The 19,832-nt window shown below is 41.7% G+C and overlaps 1 protein-coding gene across 1 annotated transcript in view; it reads right to left on the bottom strand.

Moving 5' to 3' along the window:
• The window catches only part of MOB2 (MOB kinase activator 2), a 109,252-nt gene extending 94,095 nt beyond the window's left edge, over window positions 1-15,157 (bottom strand). Inside the window, exon 1 of the mRNA XM_085062831.1 lies at window positions 14,914-15,157. Within this exon, the coding sequence (XP_084918957.1) occupies window positions 14,914-14,930 (17 nt within the window). The 5' untranslated portion in view covers window positions 14,931-15,157. The remainder of the gene's footprint in view (window positions 1-14,913) is intronic.
• Between the last annotated feature and the right edge of the window lie 4,675 nt (window positions 15,158-19,832).

Raw genomic sequence — 19,832 nt, forward strand, 5'->3', positions numbered from 1 at the left:
GCAACTTCTTCACCGGTTTGTTTTGGTAAAAACTATACCTTCTAGAGGAAAGAGGACAAAGGAGACAGCATTTATAAAATTTGCACACCTTTTCATAATAAAGGCTCATAAGAGCTGCTACAGCCTCTTTTGCTCTCTTGGCATAGGACAATGCCATCCTTTAGATGATACAGGACTTAATATTCTCCAAGATATTTTGGAGAATGTAATACCTGAATGAGTCAAGTTCTACTGTATTTTGAAGGAAATGGAATCTTACCAGGAAGTGCTGAGGTATAAGACTCAGGTGTTGGACACTGTGATACATACTTTAGTTATCTTCTGAACCGAGTTAGCTAAATCGATGCAACTTCTTGAGAAATCTACACGCACAGTATTTTTGTAACAGTTTGATTTAAAACCTACTAAAGAAGGAAGCCAGGGAAGAGCAGTAGGTTTTCATAAGCCTACAATGTAAAAAGTTCCAAGGAATGTAAAAAGGTCGTTTCCAGTCACTACACAAACCTGATTAATTCTCAGCATGATACCATCACAGGTAGTATTTGACTGATCAGCTGTTTGAACTGGCTTGGTTATAAATTACTCCTTGCAGTACCCAGCAGAATCGTATCTTCTTTTTCCACATACTTAGTATGTATACATGTCCTGACCAAGACTTTTCTCCTCCGTTTATACTACATAAATAAAGTTAGGCTTATTAAGCTAGTTCCACAGAACTGAGAAATACAAAGTGTATTTAGAACACATACTGAGATCTCTCTTGTGCACACACAACACCAAAAACCCCATCCACAGGGAAAGCACTCACCTAATGAGACAAAAAGAACCCAGTCATTATTCTATCACAGATCCTCATCCTAAGCATTCTGTCTGAAGAAATTTCAATTTGGTATTTTCATAATTTTAAATGGCAATTACATTTAGGGAAAGCACCTTCAACCTTTGATCTTTTTATTTCCTATTTCCAGATGCTAAAGTAATTCCTACTGAAGCATTATAATTAGCAAACTGTGCTTAAACTTTAATATTGCATTGCATTATTTTGTTTTAATTACAAAAAAAACTACCAGACTGAAAAGAATTCTTCAGGTTCTGACAAAAGTTAATATAAATTTAAAAAGCTTAAGCTCAGAATAACCAAGAGGAAGAAGCAAGTTTCAAGTATTTAAACTGTTCAGGAAGCGCTTCAGATTCAATACCACCAAGGCCAATGTACCATCTGGTTTCTCTGAAAACACATCCCCAATCCAAATAGATATTTGTCTTTGAAAAAGACCCATCATAAGAAAAACAAGCAAGTACAGATCAGAGAAACAACAGGAGATCAACAATACTACTCATTACCAACCAAGTGGTCTCATTTCCAGATTTACATTCTATTACTAATGATGTTAAAACAGACTCCAATTCTTACCTCTTTCTGGGGAAGAAAGAGAAAAGCTGGTGTATTTTCACCTCTAGAAAACTAGAAATAAAAGCAAGAGCACCACCATGATTCAGTATTAATACCCTGGAATACTTTTAAATCCATAGAATTTCAAATTTTCTCCCTCAGTAACCATTTCCATCTTCTTCTCTCATTATCATTGCATTATCAAGATCCTTAAAAGTTACTAGAAGGATTAACATTTGTCGAATGACAGTCACAGTCCCAAAGGTGACATTTCAACAATAGGGAACAACAAATACTAGAAAAGAAGTGACTTATGTCATCCTTCAGAAGCACATACCATAATTCAGGGCCTCCAAACAAATGCAAGAGTGAACTATACTAACAAGACAGCTGACTTAATGAATAACAAATCTGAAAAAATTGACCTTAGTCAAAAAACTATTAACTTAAAACAATGAAAAAGAGGTATCAATTTCTTAATCCTTCTGTAATATGTCTTGGAGGTGAAAATGCACAACTATTCTATGACTTAAAAATCATGAGGAAAGATATTCTATGAGTACTCAATGTTTTCCAAATTCAAAAACACCAGCTAATACATTTCGTACTTTTGTAAGAAACAGATATTGGATGAGTGTTACAAGAGGCATTTCAGAAGGGAGTTATATTTTTGTCCATCTGTAACAATCAGATTTTTGTGAAGAATTTCAACTTCCTGTACATGAAAAGGGGAGGTATTTGCAAACAAAAGATTAAGCTTTACTGTGCTGTTAAGCAAATATATTTTGGATATCTACCTCTGCATCTCAGAACTATCATAATGCAAAACAACAGCCTACCAAGACCAGCATTCCATTTTGATAATAGCCAACATCATTAACAACTCAGAAGACTCCATAAATCTCTGGAAGTGCAGCTAATTGTCCAACATCATATCCCAAGAGAAATTTCTTCCCTACTGACTGCTCAGCTTTGATGCATGGACTGAAAACCAACATTATCCTAGCTAGTACTCTTGCTAATGTGGTTAATCTTTAGAGAACTGTATTATTTACCTTAGTGAATCATACAATTTAAATCCTCAGCACAACTATGAGCTCTATACAAAAATTCTTCCTATTTATTATTATTCCAACTATCTAGTGTTATCCAACACACCAAAATTGTTCTTTATTGTCAAAGTATGCGGGCAAGTCAATTGTCTTTAAACTCACTTTTGCCTTATTCTCCCCCTCAGTTTTGAACTTCTTGTTGCTTTTCCACATGATAAAGCAGAAAAAGTATTTATTGAAACCCAGTTACCTGAAGCTCTTCTGGGTTTGATTTTGTAACAAGAGCATATTGGAGAATTCATTCTTTCTTTGGCGGTCTGAGACAGCGCCTGCTGTGATACTCACATTGTCATTTCACTACTAAACTCAAAAAAACTGGTGCAAAAAAAAAAAGCAAATCCAAAATGAGATTAAAAAGTAACAGTTTGATGTTAGTAGCTGGCTGTCACTCTAGAATAATATTTGTTTTAGGAACCACAAGTTAATGAGTAGCCCATGGCTATATGATAACCATTGTCTCCCTTGGAGATTAGACTCCTTTTTAGACAGGTTTATCACACAATATTTTTACTTCATGTCCTGTGCACTCCACCCACACCACTAGTCTCCAGGGATCTTAGGGAAACAAGTCATGGGGAGAGTTCCTGTAAGCAGGAACATTATTACTTTCAGTGGGAACATAGATTCAATTTGCATTAGTTATTCCCACAGCTGTTGCCTTTTTTTTTTTTGCGCATGTAACAAGTCCATATAATTGGGCATATATCTGCAAAAGGACAAGAGGACAGTTGATTTACTTAGACTCATTGAAAAACTTCACATTTGCAACAGCCTTTAGTAACAATGCATTATTTTTCTTCCAAAAAGGTACCAAAGCTACGATGCATTATCCCTCTTATTTTAATTAATATTGACCAATCTACTCCATTGTTTGGTCAGCAGTACCAAACTGTTTTAATTAACTTTCTCTCTGTATAGCAACTAGAGCTTTGTGCCATTTTTAAAAAGCATAAGATTAAGGACAGTGAATTGCAGAATTAAGAGGAATAGGGGGAAAAAAAAAAAAAGTACATCTTCCTGTTTCACTTTGCAAGGAACAAAAAGGTCTGGGTGGATTTGGTTTGCACTTTCAGTCTGGTTCCCCCATCACAACAGCTGTTGACCTTTGCCACTGTTTCACAGCTTGACTATGTCTAGCTTGACTTCTACAATAATTGATGGGCAGATGTAAAAGCAGAAAACGTGGAGCAGTTACCATACTGTAGTTTTGAAGGTAACAGCAGAGGACACAATTTTGCACCAAATTGCACATTTCAGCCTAATCACGTTTCATTTTCCATCACACTATCAAATCGAGCCCTCCAGAAAGCAGAGGTTCTTCCCCACCCAGTTCTGTGCAGTCCACAAAGGGTGCACTGACCTGGTAATTGGTCCCCTCAACTCTAAATTTCACATCATCATTGGTGTTTCTCTGCCTCAGCCATTGAGATTTGTCAGCATTATCTTCTGTGATACCATCAAATTGCATACACCGATTTTTGGCATACCTGGGACTAGACCCTTTATCTGTAAAGTCACATACCCAAAGAAATCTCATACACACCTTATTATAGAACTGTGCTAAGTTCACAAGCAGAAGAAAATATTATATACCAGCCATACAACAAGAACTATTGGCCAGGGATTAAAGGGCAAGCAATAATTTTTGCAGCCACAGGCAAGTGAGAAGTCCCAACAGACAGAAACACAATGTCCAGTGCTACCTGGTAGCCTGCTGCAGGCCTCTTCTTGCTAAATAGGAACATGTGACAAACCAGGCCACAGACACTTATCTGGATGAACAATAAATTACTCTTTTAGGTCAGGCATGTACTGGAATTCCCCGGATCTAAGTTCTTCAGGCATTTGTTTTGACAGCTACAGTTCAATTACCAAGAGTGATTATACATAAGATACTATTGTGTGCAGTATTTTATAAAAATATCAAGGTCTTAGTAATAATGGAAAATAATTATAATTCCTTTATTAAACCCAGACAGGAAATGATGACGTCTGTGCAAGGGAAGTTTTATTATATGTATAAACACCATCCTTATTCCTATATTTGCTTCCTCTTTGCTCAAAATCTATCTGCTTACTCTGACAACAAGGCTGTTTTTAGCACTGGGGACCAGTAGCCTGGTGATCTCTCATGCACTCTCAGGTTTGTTTTCCAAAAACATTTTTTTCCTACTATTTGTCATCGGAAGAATGCTTTTACACTCAGCAGATCAGAGGTAAGAATTTGAATTGCATCTCTTAAAACACATCAAGACCTTCATGGAAGTTGTCCTTCAGAAGTTAAGCAGCCTCCATGTTGGCTTAATTCATGATGCCCACTGAAATATTTAACACCCTTTTATTTTACATTTTCAGCTTGGCTCAGAAATGCTGCAGATAGATGACACACCTAAACAAGTAGAACCAATGTATTTACATTTGTCTGTCTTTATTACAAAGTTACTTCCTTCTCAAGAAATTCTTGCCAACTTTTTTATTTTATAATAACGTCCCCCCATGTTTCAGAATAAATGTTTAAACGTGGGAGTTCAATAGACCGACTAGGTAAGAATATTTCTCATTTAATTACAGAATGGATTACAACTAGAAAAAACAAACAAAACAAACAAAAAAACCCAGCAAGGGATTTTGTCTAGCAAGATAGTGGATTATACTGCATGCATTTCATGAACTGCAGAAAATACTTCTTCATTAACAAGATGCCACCTTGCCAGTATTTCCAACCAGTCAAACAGTGAAAGCTGGTAAATTTTCACTCTGCCTAAAACCAAGATGAACTTGATTTAAACAGAAACATTGATTCTACTAACAATAATGAGAAAATACAAGCCTGTGAACATGTAAGTAATACCTTGCCCACTTAAAAAGTTATACCACATATAGCAACAACTGCCTGCATTTTAGTGGATGACTGTGCACATCCTGTCTGAAACAAGCCTGGAAAAATACTTATAAACACTAAAAAAAACCCCAAAACAAAAACCACCAGCTTATTACAGTACTGTGTGAAAACTGAAAGGCTCCCTTTAAAAGGCACACCAACCACATTACCTACAAACTTGCAGTTAAATGCATTACAAGCATGAACTGACAATCTCTCTTTTCTTAGATGAGTTTTCATAGCACTTTACTCCACTTGCTCAAGCCTCAACAAGCTCAAGTGACTCAGGCCAGTACCTTCATATTCATCAGGGTGGGGCAAGGGGAGACAACCTCAGTACAGACACTCTGGGGTTATAAGAATGCAAATCACCCAATTCAGCATTTTGAATTGCACCTATAACTCAAAGCTAAAACCTGTGCTACACTAGACCACATGGTAAAAGCCTATCATATGCCTAATAAGAAACATTCATAAATACATCAAAAAACCCCTGAAATTTCAGGTTAGTCTTCAAAAATTGCTCATCACCAATGGCACCACAATAATCAAGTGAAGGAGGGACACAGTTAAATGCCCATCCAGGAATTCTGTGCAAAAGAAACAGTACCCCTTAATGTCTGACAAGCAACAGTCAGGTGTCCAACAGACCCTCTGCCTTACAAGATTAAGGCTAGAATTGAACAAAAAAGCAGCTATAGTCATTAGGCTGAAATACCCCTTTCACTATTTCTTTTGCTCACCTCTTAACAGTCAGATTTCTCCCAAATCTCAAAACTCATCTAATTAAAAAAAGAAATGGCACTACCTGGCTACAACAAAAAGGAGACACAGACAAGACCATAAGAACACCAGAACTGCAGGTTAGCACAGGCACCCCAGTAGGAAATTACAAGTGAATCAGGAAAGGTTGGCTCACAGAACAAAATAAGACAACATGGGAAAAGATTAGGGATATTAGAGGATTTGGATACCCTAGACCAGAACCTGCAAATACTCCCATTCCTAACCTCTTTCCCATCCTAGAAGATAATTAGACAAACTTAAATAGCAAGACCAGTGCCCAAATATGGAGTTTTGAATATTGGCTGTGCAGCTCCTTAAAAATGTACCAGTACCAGTCCCCCGCTAAACCAGCAGGTGAGATTTCTCCAGCTGACATGGAACTGTACTATTAACATGGTTTTGTTCAAGACAGTCTGTTAACATAAACAAGATACAAGCGTGCCCAGAAGCTTTTTCTTTCTTTCTCAAGCACATTTGTTGGTCTAATAAAAGTTAGTAGCCCTCACTACAAACTTGGTTCCTTTTATATCTGATGGAAAACAGTTACACACTACCACTGTAGTAGACATGACAATCAGGAAGGTTACAAACTGGAGTTCCAGCAACACCTGGATATCATCAGAGAGAAGACTGACTGAAAAAGAAAAAAGCTATGTATCATTTACCTAACACAAACCTGAAACCACAGACTTAATTCTGTAACCTGAGCCCATCTGCAAAATAGACACCTCCTTGTCAAAAAACATCTCCATGCAGTTTTGCATAACTTGTTAAGAATTAACAGAGCCTCTCCTGAACAACTCCATGCTGGTTTATGAAGAATCATGCAAAAGAAAAGTCCTCTAAATTAGGAAATTCTAGACTGGAGTTTATGAACTGAAGCAGCGAGAAAAAAAAAGAAATAAAGCTCAGGATCACCTCTGTGCAACCTGTTTCACTCACCTTCTGTTCATTACGTATAAATACTAGGACAGTTTTCACGTAAAAGTCCCAATTGTTTACACATTTCAGTGTAGAAAAGGGACAACTGTGATCCAGTCATTGAACACTGATGATAAAAATAGCTAAGGATCACCTTTAAAATGTAAGCAGTGAAGAAAGGAAGAGGAAAATAAATTAAAAAGCATGCAGATATATTCTGAAGAGCTTGAGTTACCAGATCTGGATCATTTAAAGACACAGTTTTCTGCATGCTTATATTCTAGCTTAATGGCTTCACTCTTTCAGTGTTCAGAGTAAGAAGGAATTTAATCTATGACAGTCATTCCTGTCTTAATTCCAGTTTAATTTGCGACATTCTTCAGAAAATTGTATCTAAATTCTGGTTTGGGGCTTATTTTTGTGTGCATGTGGAGAAAGAAAGAGCATTGGACATGCACAACCAGGAACAGAGGTTTGTGGATTGTGTGAAAAACTTGCATCCTGACCAGTATCTCTTGGCTGGCAGAATAAAAGGAAACTAACTTTTGAAAAAACTGCCATTTTTTCCCTTCAAATGCTAACATTATAGTACTACTCTTCAGCTGTTTAGTTATATTCATCATTCTAGCTGCAAAATTAAATTATTTAAAATTATTGCACACTGTCTGGGGAACAGGGAAGCTCCTAGACTGCAACTGTTTGAAGTGCCAAAACAAGGCCATGAAGCAACAGTTTTTCCTCAAGTGGTCTCACTTGATGTAACAGTTTTCAGTACTATTCTAAACAACACAATTGCAAAAACAAATTTAAATAATCAGATTTATTCATTTCATGTACATTTAAGAACACAGCATAATTTTTTTTTTTGTAATTGCGGAGTAAGGTGAATGGAAAAATTGCTGAGAAGGACTTTGAAAAATAGAACCTAGCAAGCAAGCTTCACCACCTTATCACCAATTGTAAACAGCTAAACATGGGTAAAAAACAAAGGACAGGATCACTTCAAGAGTATTCCACTAGCAGAAACCCACATTCAAGTTGTTAGGTCATCAGTGATGGCTGAATATGCAATCTGACAACAGTGAGTTCAAACTTGTATACACAGCTATCTAAAAACTGCAGTCTCTTATTAATTTTACTCTTTCAAGTATGCTTTCTCTGGGCCCCCATCCAGCAGATGTAACAGATGGAAAGTGCCAGTGAAATATGGCAGAATTATGTAGGCCATCATGCGTGAACCAAGCTTCCTGAGCACGCTCTTGAATCAGACTGCTGGATTCAGCCAGGCACCCAGAACACCACCTACCTTCACATTCACACCACAACACAGCCAGCACTTCTCTCAGGTAGATGTAACACGATTTACAGCCAATTATAAAGTCTGCATTACTCATAAATATCCAGTTCACAATGAGTATATTTATAGTTTAGCCATAAACTGAATGTTACCCTGTGCCACAGCAACTGTGATGGTGCTCTGATGCCACTGCCTGCTCTGTGATCGCAGCCCAGTCATGGCATCCCCTATTTTCAGACATTCTGCAGTTCTTCCCAACATTCAAGCAGAAGGATACATCACCAGAAGATAGATCACTAATTATTTTCAGAGTAATTACTACTAATTGTCACATTACTACATGATTAGATTCAGTTGATTTAAGTCCTTGCTGCCACCAAAGTAAGTGCTCCCCAAGCTTTATGCTCTCACAAACACCATAGTGCTATCAGCATTATTCATGTTTTTATTCAACACAAGCAGGCTGTAGGAGCTCATTTAGCTGAAAACTAACCTGAGGAGAGGAAACAAGGCAGTGAAAATAAAATTGTTTTCATTCAGCTGAGCATCTTAACCTTACGAGCCTTCCTGAATCGTGATGCTACTGCAAAGGAGAAGAGGGTAACATGCAGAGACATGCAAGGAAGCAGTGTTGCTACACTTCTAGAATATTCAAGTCTTTTTCTAAGCAAAGTAATAGTTCATTTTACTTAAAGAATCTTGAAAATTATCTATTCTTCTTGTCCCTAATCATGTTGGAAAAAGAGCACTCTACTAAGAACAAACCAGTACTGACATGCATTGTAATCAAAGGAAATGACTGATAAATTCTGGGGTTCGCTAAAGTAACAAAGGTTTTAAAATTAAGGATTTATTTGGCATTTTCTCCAAGAAATCAATAATTAACTACATCAGGACACTTCAGGGAGCAAGGCTCTGCAGTTATTTGTTATTTGTTTTGCACTACAAAAGAACCTTAGCAGTGACCATCTCAATAATACAACCAAGCACTTTCAGAACCAGGGAGACAAGGGAACAACACGACTGTAAGAGAGCAATTTAAATTTTTCAGACATGACTCCTCTTCTACAACTCTAAATAGCCCTTGAAACTCACATTTCAAAGTAACAGCACATTTCCATTACTATACTAATGAATATTACAAGTTAATATTTAATGGAGATCTTATTTTACCTGCAGACAGTGTTATATAGTTGTTTCACAATTAAGTTCTGGCTTAGCAAAGGTACTGCTCATGTCTGCTAAGGTGTTGAAGTAATATTGAAGCCTCATCAGTAAACAGAGAATGGAGTGGCAGTGGCTCACAGACAGACCTAGATTTATCTGGGGAGAGCAGCCTGGGACCCCACAGGTAATGTTACACCTATAAATAGAAGCAAATAAGGAACATGTATTTCCTGCCCAGTGGGACTGTACATGTCTGGTTTACTGGTTCTGAGTTATTTTCAGCTCCCTCAAAGTAGGGAAAATGGCATGTGAAGCCAAGAATCTGCAGGGAATGGAATGCAAGGGAAACACCTGTTGTGAGGTCAGTTAAAAAACAGAACAAAGAATACACCATGCAAGCTGTGAAAGGTGAGAGGTTGCAGCAGTTTCTGGAGGGAAGACTACCTTATAAAGGCAGGAGATTTTCTTCACTGGAGACGACTAAAGTGAAGAAGGGGGAAAGTGTTCCCTATGGCTACAGCAGCTGAAGAACTTCCAGGGTTATTCCTTTCTTCCTTTCAATAGAAATATTTGCTATAATTAGGAAGTTTTGAACGGTACCCAGAATAAAAATCATTACCTACTTTTTATAAAAAGGTCTGCTAGGTAAAGGCAGGTTTAACTATATTATGCACCAGCCAGACTGACAGCTAAGCTTGCTGCATGATTTCTCACTGCTCCCACTACAAGATGCATTCCTTACAACTAATGGACTTGATGACCCTTTATGGCTCCTTTCCAACTCGAGATATTCTACAGTAGTGCACCCTGTTCAAAAGCAACAGAGCTTGCTTTGAACCTTTTTTTGTAACAGGTGACAAACAGCATATTGGATCTTTACTGTCTCAGAACTAGAACACTGGTGTCCTTTTATCACATGTAGTCCTCAGCTGTTCTGGCTCAAGGTTAGGATTTCCCTGTATGACCATATCACTCCTATTTCACCATAGCCCAGCTTGAACCAGACAGTGTCTTAAGGCCTTATGAGGGCATTTCTTAATCTTTCCACAAATGTAGAATCAGAGAAAACAAAACAGCAGTATGCATTACTTTTCTTCTAGCCTTCAAAATTACTGCTAGGATAATGTGGCAAAATCCTATATCCAAAACAAGTGAAAAAAACTGCCAGCCTAAATTTACGTCCCTGACAGTTATAGCTGAATAAAATAAACGCATGACATACAAGCCTCCTCTACCAAACAAATCTAGCAGTGTGCTGACCTTGAAAAGTTCTCTTCCACTGTTTTTCTGAAAATCATCTGTATAGCATATACTCAAAAAGACTGAATTTGCATAATTGCTGTGTAATCTCACTACAACATACTTTCCACTACCTATCCTGATGAGATGAAGACTATGCGAGGCAGCACATATATGTGGTGTTTATAATGGATTAACTGACATTACAAAGTAAAATCTGCAAGTGTGAGAGCTATTAGTTTCAATTAGACATTATTCAGTTTACAGCTGTAGCCACTTGTTTTGTTTTGCACACCACAGACCACCTGAGTAGACAGAAATAGTCTGTGCTGTCTTCAGGCAAATATCCTGACCAGAAGTTTGCTTCTTCTGCTATCTGTATTTTCCTTATCTTTCTAAGCCATTGCTTTTCTCTAACTGTCCTCAAAGCTGGAATATGAGAAAAGGATAGCCTTCAATCATTTTTAGGCCCTCCTTTTCAAGTCATTGGGCAAAATATGAAAGAACAAACAATTGAGCAGGGGATCATATGACTGTATGGATAACTAGACCTAAAATTTAAATAGAGAAAAAAATCCCTTGTGCAGGCAGCCTCACTTATACTCTAATAAAGCCTGGGAGAAGGAGCTATGAATCTTTGTCAAATCAGAGTAAGCATCTCTCTCAGCTTCAATCAGTATAGTCTATTAACCTACTAAACTACAAAATTTATAGTACAGATGTAGCTCAAATTATGATTGTGTTAAACAGGTAATTATTTGCAAAATACTTTGTTTTTCTCTTGCCTTGTTACATAACAGTTCACCAATCCTCATCTCTTATGAAAAAATGCATTACATCAGACAGCACTGCTGAAGTTGAAAAATAATTGACACCATGTCAGGTTTATTAGCACCATTAATATGTTCTACTCCTTTCCAATTATGAAATTTTAAAACCAGTTTAAAAGCAAGTTTCATAAGTGAAGGAACAATGCCTGCCTCTGTTGCTACTTTGAACTTCAAGAGCAGATCAATGCTATTTGTAACACAAAAGTTTGGAATCTCTTTCAAAGCAGTTAATATGGATCTCTGGCAAATGTTGAGCAAAGCAATTAAGTAACACTGATCTCTAGTCAAAATTGCACTTAAAATATATCCTACATAAAACAAATAAGCTCAAAATGATCTTTTTTTTTAATGGAGAGAAGGCACAGAAGAAACCATAGCGTTTCACCAACATCAGTATTAATGCTGCATTCAGTGGAAGGGTAAAATATACTAATCAACCACAGAAAAGACTGTGGCTTTACTTTGGTGCTAAACTAAGCACTGCACCATGCCAGCAGCTCATTCTTTTCAGCTTTCTTCCTTAGGACTTGACTGGATTTTGAAGCACTTGACTGAACAGAAGGCAGCACCCAGAGAAGTTTTGCTGTGTGACCACATAAGCCTGTAGCTGTTTGTTAATCCGTAATAAATTCACTATTGTTTGTAAGCTTCAGCTTCCACTTTTTTGTATATTAAGTACTCTGAAGTGATCAGAGACACTTGGGCTGCCGCTCTTTGTGGTATGATTAGAACTTAGCCTTCCCCCCTTTCCACGGGACCACAAGTGAAGGGGAGGACTAGAAAGAAATAAAGCAAATCTCACTCTAAATGTCTATCAGATAAATGTGACACTAGCTCGAAGGATCGAGATCTAGAACAGAAGCAACTGTTACTGCTGCCAAATTTAACACACTTGCACTCGAAGGACAATGTCTCTATAATACAAAGTTAAAACACACAGGGTATTTCTCACACCGTAAGGTAAAGAAACCACAACCGATAAGGAGACATAGAAGATGCTCTGCAGGGATAGGGAAAGTGCATGGAAAACTGAAACTGCAAACCACCACCTTGCCAAAGCAGTCGGGAATAAGAAAGATCACACTGGTTTTATGAGTTACACTTACTTGGGAAAGAGAGACACCACCAAGCAGCAGACCAATACATTCTGCTTGCCAGAGACATCAACACCAACTAATGTGTTACTGGGAGAGACCTGTTTTCCTATTATTCTGCGGGTTTTTCTTCAGCCCTGCCCTCCTCACACCAGAGACCCACACACCTGAAGCTGCCACTGCAAGAAAGCTCACTCACTTGAGCTAGTGGCATAACCCAAACTTCTGCCTGGGCAGACAAATGTCCTATTTCTTTGTCAAGCAGCAAGACGGATGTTTTCATTTACAAGCATAGTTGCTAACAGCAGGCATAACTTGGCCAGAAATAAGAAAAGGTCCCTCAGGACTTCTAGCTTTTCCCACTTCAAAATGTCAATGCTCCCCCTCCTGCCATAATCACATACAACCATCCCCCCTTCCCCATATGCACAAATAGAACTAACAACATTTTAAAGGAGAAAAGCACATAAGAGCATCAGTGGGACAATACTGGGTTTGGTCAGGAGAGAAACGTATCAGGAAATAGCTGAGAACAAGCGAGTAACGAGTAATGCACAAATGACTCAGGATCCATTCCCATTACAATGGGGAAAACAGGCAAGTCTTTTCCACACGTGGACGGATCCGCCCATCTTGGGTAAAAAAGTACAGAAGAAATGCCATTTTTTCCGTAGCAATTTCAAGAAACCCAAAATATTTTTAAGAAGAAAACCATCATTCTAACATACTGAGAGTTTGGGTAAAATAAACCTTGATTCTTTTCTGCTTTACAATATGATTTGCACAGAATAAGTACAGCTGTTGCAGTGGGGCATTTTGAGTCATACAAGTATCTTGCATAAGTCCTAGGTTTGACCTTTTTTTGTAATTACAGTAACACTTTTTGACACTCTGGCTTTTACTTTTACAAAGTCAATGTAACAGATCACCAGTGCATTGTGGTTGTTACAGAACACATCAAAACAAGCTCGTCACTTCTATTTTCATTGACACCATGTAACAACAGAGTGCAGCCCTCCGACTTACAAGACACAAGGCTTGCAGTACATGGCACACAGACCCTTCCACACGCCACAAATACTGCGCTTCTGCTGCTCAGCCCGCTGGAGGAAAACCCAGCCATCAATGTCTACCCCACAGATAGTCAGCATTCCCTCCATCAGAGTGAGCTGGGCATCAGACTCACAGCAAGACTTTGTATTGACAGCTGCTTCGAGTCGGACACGACCCGTGTGAAGGCAAGTAACAAGTGCACTCTCACCACCAAACAGATCAGCTGCAGACAAAAGGCAACACACACGCGAATGACCTTCCTAAGTACACCACATCTAGCAGTCGCGACAGAACAGTTTACCTCGTGTTAGGCACATCAGCGTTAGAAAAGGAGGCAACCTAGATGGCAAAGATCATGTCCAGGAACTGGATCTAAGTACTGTAAAGAACAAACTAAGGGCAGCAAGTTATCACTGCAGCGCTAGTTTTGCTGGAGCATAAACCAAGTGCTCATGCGATTTTGAAGCATAATTATTCACAGTTCACCTGAGTGCAGGTCGCCAGCACAATTCATGCAAGAAGTAACCGAGAATATCTTGCTTGGGATACTGGTAGCATATCAAGTCACTCCCATCAACTGCATGTTCCTCTCCTGCACTGAGGTTTGCAGACCTAAAACCTGCAGCAAACAGCTCCCTACCTTCTGTCTCTGTGTAATTAGCACTATTAATCCCAGGCTATCCAAGCCCCCTGGCGTGGCTCTGATTTGGCGTTAATCTCTGCCGAGGTCTCTTCTTCCTCCCCACAGAAAGCCATTTAAACCTTGGCACGCCTTTCGGTTTAGAGTGATGTTCTGTCGCAGGGGGATTAGCCCCACACTGTATGGGTGGGAAGCACAGAGAGCTGCCACACCTGCCCTGCCTACACCCCACAGAGGCAAGGAAAAGTTACTTTTTCAGGGAGCCACCGCTCGGGACAAGCCGAGGGCTCCCGTGCACCCCGTCCTGCCTTCGGGCGCAGGCGGCTGCACCAGGGACGCCCGGGGCTGAGCTGCAGCCGCCCGCCCGTTCCCGCCGGCAGGAACTGATTAGTCATTAGCGCCGCACGCGGGGCTCGGGCTGCCCGGGAGCGGGGCCGCCTCGGCCCGGCGGGAGAGCTCCGCGGGGAGGGACGGCGAGGGGGCCCCACTCACTCACTCACCCCATGAGCCAGTCCATGGCTGGGTCCCGCCGCGCCGGGAAGCTCCCGCGGCCGCCGACTCGCCGCTCACCGCCCGCTCATGGGGGCCGGGGCCGCTGCGCGCTCGGGGCTCCTCCCTCGGCCGCTGTGCCCGCGGGTCCCTGCCCCGCTCGGTCGGTCGGTCGGTCGGTCGGTCCCTCCCCGGCCGCGGGCGGGGCGGCTGCCGGGTGCCCCCCCCGGGCTGACACTCGCGCACTGGCGCGGCCGGAAGTAAACACACCGCGCTGGCCAACCCGGAAGCGGCCCCGCGCCGCCCCGCAGCCCCGCCGCGCGGGGCACGCCGGGAGGTGTAGTTCGGGCGCGGCCGGTGGCGCTCGGAACCCCGGGGCTACCCGGGCCAGCGCCTCCCAGCGTCACTCGCCCCCCTCTGCGGGGACTGCACTGTCCGGACCTCAGCGCTTTGTTTCTCCCTAAGGAACGCCGGGTCTGGGCCTCTGAGGCAGCGCTGGGAGGTCACACCCCGAGGCAAAGTGTGTTAATTAGAGCCTGGAGCTGCCGCGGGCCCGCCAGGCACTGACCCAAGGCCTGCTGCATGGAGACTGCTGTTCTTGTCACCCCTTGGGCACCCTCAGATTGGCCCAGAGCCTTCAGCCACCCACATCCACCGTGTCCTTTCTGCTACAGAGTCACAGAACCACGCAGTCACTTGGGTTGGAAAAGAGATTGAGTCCAACCTTCAGACAGGACACTGCCGTGTCAAACAGACCATGGCATATGTGCCACATCCAATCTGTGCTTCAACCCCTCCTGGCATGATGACTCCACCACCTCCCTGGGCAGCCCGTTCCAATGTCTAATCACCCTTTCCCTGGAGAAACCCCTCCTAATGTCCAACCTGTACTGTCCTGGCACAGTTTAAGACTATGGTCTCTCGTTCTTGTGCTGGTTGCCTGTCACAGTTTGCACTGTGTGCTACAGAATCTCCCTTTTGACTCAAAATCTTTCTTTTTCCTCTAATTGCAAAAATTACCAAAAAGCTGCCAGAGGGATGATAACCAATCTCCACACAGCCCAACACTGCACTCTGAGATTTAAACAACCCTAACTTTTAAAGGTAAATCCTTTCCATGCAGATCATTGATGCACAGCATTTCCAGAGGCTCTGTGCAATTGGAAATTGGTCCCCTTGACCAATTTCCCCAAACAGCACTAGCTCAGTTGGGGATGTTTACAGAAGCAGAGCTGCTGGACATGATCCCAAGCTTTGGACACGTGTATTAATTAAAACATGTGTTATGGGAGAGGGATGGTTACATCACTGGACTCCCTGCACTCTCTAGCTTTCCAAGGGAAGGACCTTCTTTCAGAGGCTGTTTGAGCCATCACCCTCCTTCCCTGCGCTGCTTCCTTCACCCCCCTGTGCCAGGGCTCCAAGGGCTGTCCCAGCCCTGTGGTGCTCTGAGAGTGAGGGTCCCTAGGGCCCCTCATCCCACAGGCACCCACCTGTGGCCCCCACTTGTTCAGGGTGGATGAGGCAGTCCCAGCCTGCACACTGACTCAGATGATAGTTCCAACAAAGCAGCGTTATCCTGGGGCTAATGCTGCATTGCAAGGGGATGTCGGGGGCTGATTTAATATGATTTAATTTAATATCCCTGGTCCTGCTTGTTTTGTATCTCTCTGTCTTAAGGAAAGGCAGTATAGTTATTTTATATTTAAAAGCATATTGTGCTGTAGTTTTGTGAAATCTGCTGGGGATCCCTTTGCACAACACTGAACTGCTTTATTTTGCCATCCTCCTATGATGAAACTTCAGCTTGAGAATTTTCCAGGTATATGGCAGTGTAACATAAGAAATGGAAGGCCAGAACTTGAAACTGTATGTTGTCTGTGTTCCAATGAAGCATTTGTCTTTAATACGTATTATCTTGTAACTGTTTTTAGTTTTACTTATCCTTGCATTTAGAAAATGTAGCAGAGGAAAGGAAAAAGGTCTTGCAGCAAAACCCCCCCATACTTTATTGAGTTGTTGGGGCAAGGATTTTTTACAGCGTTTAAAATACCAGATCAAACCATCTGCAGAAAATAATTATCCTTTATGCAGACACTTGATCCAGTCATTATCTGCAAACATTTGAGAACAGATGTCCCTCATTTGAATTATGTTTTCTTGTTGCCTTTTGTTACGGGTATTTTTAGCAGGGCATTTGAGGATGAGCTGCATCCAAATTTACTGTGGGATGCATTGTACCAGGAGTAGGGTGTTTAGTCATATGACACATGTTTTAAAGCAGAGGTGACTTCTGATACAATGAGTTTGTCATATCAGATTAGCTGTTTTCCTCCTGATTGTATCAAGGAAAATATATGGCAACTGGCACTAGGAGAATTACTCGTACAAACAAAAAAAGCAGACAAGGGACATCTATTTCATTAATCTTTTGTATCATACCTTCCAACAGCACAAGGTGTTTATCCATATCTCATCTAAGATTATTATTTTACAATTTTTTTCCATAGACATTACACCTGCTGTTCTGTTTTGATTTTTTTCTTCTTCCCTCAGCCACTGGAAAGCACAGCAGTCCCTCTGGCAGACTGAGAATTTCACATTCATCCCAGGTCAGTCAGGCCCCTCTGTGAGCAGTGCTGAAGAGTAAAGGGTGTACCAGTCCCAGAGCAGAATCCAGTGGTTGTTCTGCAACTCCCCTTCTAAACCCCCTATAAAATGCATTGCAGTGATCATTTATTTGACAATAGCAAGCCTGGAAGGCTGTGGGGCTCCTTTGTGCTAAGCCCTATGCACAGGGACAAAGAAAGGGTGCTCCTTGTTCGGGGCTTGCAAGATCCTGTAGGGCATGAATATAAGGTGCTTAACAAGTGTTGGTCCCTGCAGTACAGGTGTGGGAAATGCAGAGGATCCAGGAGGTTTATAATGCTTGATGTTGCAGGGTGTTGCATCGACTCTTCCCTGGATTACTGTCCCACAGCTTAGTTGTGTCTAACAGGATTTAAAATGTGAGATTATTGACAGGCAGTCTGGGCAGCACGTGTGCCCTGTGGGCTTGTGGGATCCAGACTGTAGGGCTTTTGGCCTGTGGCACATAGCAAGAAATACTGCATTCACTTGCTCCTCTTCTCCTTGTTCTGCAACTCATATCCTCTGGCCTGGCTGGCATAACAGGAATCCTAAAAAGTTCATGCCCTGCTCCTCCTGGCCTCCAGGCATAGGGTGGCTTTGTTCCCAGGTGTTCCTCAGGAGCACCAGAGCTTTTTGGAAACTCATAGGAGGCTGGAGGGGATCCCATGTACACTGGACCACAGGCGTTGGAGCAGACAAACATGGCACATGAGGATTTAGCAGTCATGTAGGGCTCCGCAGAGCTCAGTATAAAAGCCAGGGTACAAGATAGCATGGACCTGAGGGCTGTCCCTCAGAGGGCTCTGTTATGTCCCATAACTCCTGAAGGAAGACACTGTGATCCCAAAAGTGACTCAGCGCTGCCTGGGAACTGCCTTGAAATAGCAAGTGTGAACATGTACTTCCTTATTTTTGTCCCACAGTTCTCATGACTAGATCTGTGCAAAACAGGATGTTTGATAGCCGTCCAGACAACAGCTGTCATATCTACCTGACTTTCCTGTTGGCTTTTAGTTCGCTTGCTCTGCCCGTCTGATAATAAAGTGGTACCGCAGAGGACAAGAGGCTACAAGGAAGTAATCAAGGCACCGGTCTTTCTGCAACTATCCTTTTAGTGCCTCTGATTTAACTGTCATTACCTCCTGCAGTGGGAAAAGTGCAACACACAGGTGGGCAAACACCACCTTGCACAGCCAGCACTAAGGAGTGGGAGTGAACTTTGCTCCTTTATTGGCTTATTGCATCAGAAACACGTGTCCCTCCTTTGCCACCCAATGTTGGTGTGAGGCCGAGCAGCCTCAGATCTGACACTTTGACATCAGCCTCGCATGTTCCCTCTTCCCTCCTTGTGGTTGTGCCGTAGGAACGTAGGAAAGACAGCGTTGTTTAGGGCTGCGTGAGTTTTCCTTCCCTTGATCTGAAGCTGTGTCATTCCCATGGCACTTGTCTTACCCTGGTCAGCTGAGAGGCCTCAACAGGCAGAGATGTGAACCCACTTGCCGAGCTGAGGCATTTCCAGTGGGTGGCAGAGAAGCAGAGCAGGTGATAGCTGCCCTGACACAGAGGGGGTGTGACATTTTTCAGCAAGCTGCAGATCTGCTGCTCCGATCTGGGTCTTCAGCGACAGGAGGATAGACACTCTATGCAGTGTATCTCCAGGGGATGTGGCAGGTTGATGGGCTTGGGTTCAAAATGGTTCTATTTGTGAAGCTCTGAATGCAGCACTGCCTCTTTAAGTCAAAAACATCCACACACTCCTTCCCTGAGACAAAACGTCTTTGTCCCTGTGCATGAAACATATTATGGTTCAAATTCCTGCAGAGCCATTACAAAAAGCAAAGTGCATGAGTCTGACAGCGTGGGCCTGCCTGCAACTCTGAATATGATTATTAATCATGCTAGATATTAATAAAAGCATCTCTTCTTGGTCGGAACATTTGATTTTTTTATAAATAAACACTGTGAGTGGTTATAAATATTGATTGCTGCCAGTAATAGTAAGACCTTTTACGTATAGTCTTGCAACAAGACAATCAGTCCTGCTGAGGACCAGATTGGAAACAATAAATGGCATTTTGGGTCCTGAACTGTCTGGGAAATATGGCTTTTATTCTGATGTCTGAGAGAGAGAAGAGGGCTGAGAAATCTGTCCTTGAGGGTCTGCATTTCCAGGGATGCTGACCAGTTTTCAGTCTCCCTCTCCCAGTCACAGAAGAACAGAATAATTAGGTATTTCCTCTTTCAGACAACTTATGAGTGGTTGTTAAAACACAAGACTGGTGGTGACTGGGTTTTAATT

Source organism: Lichenostomus cassidix, chromosome 5, assembly GCF_008360975.1.
Source record: "Lichenostomus cassidix isolate B80296 chromosome 5, HeHo_3.0, whole genome shotgun sequence".
NCBI lineage: Eukaryota > Metazoa > Chordata > Aves > Passeriformes > Meliphagidae > Lichenostomus > Lichenostomus cassidix.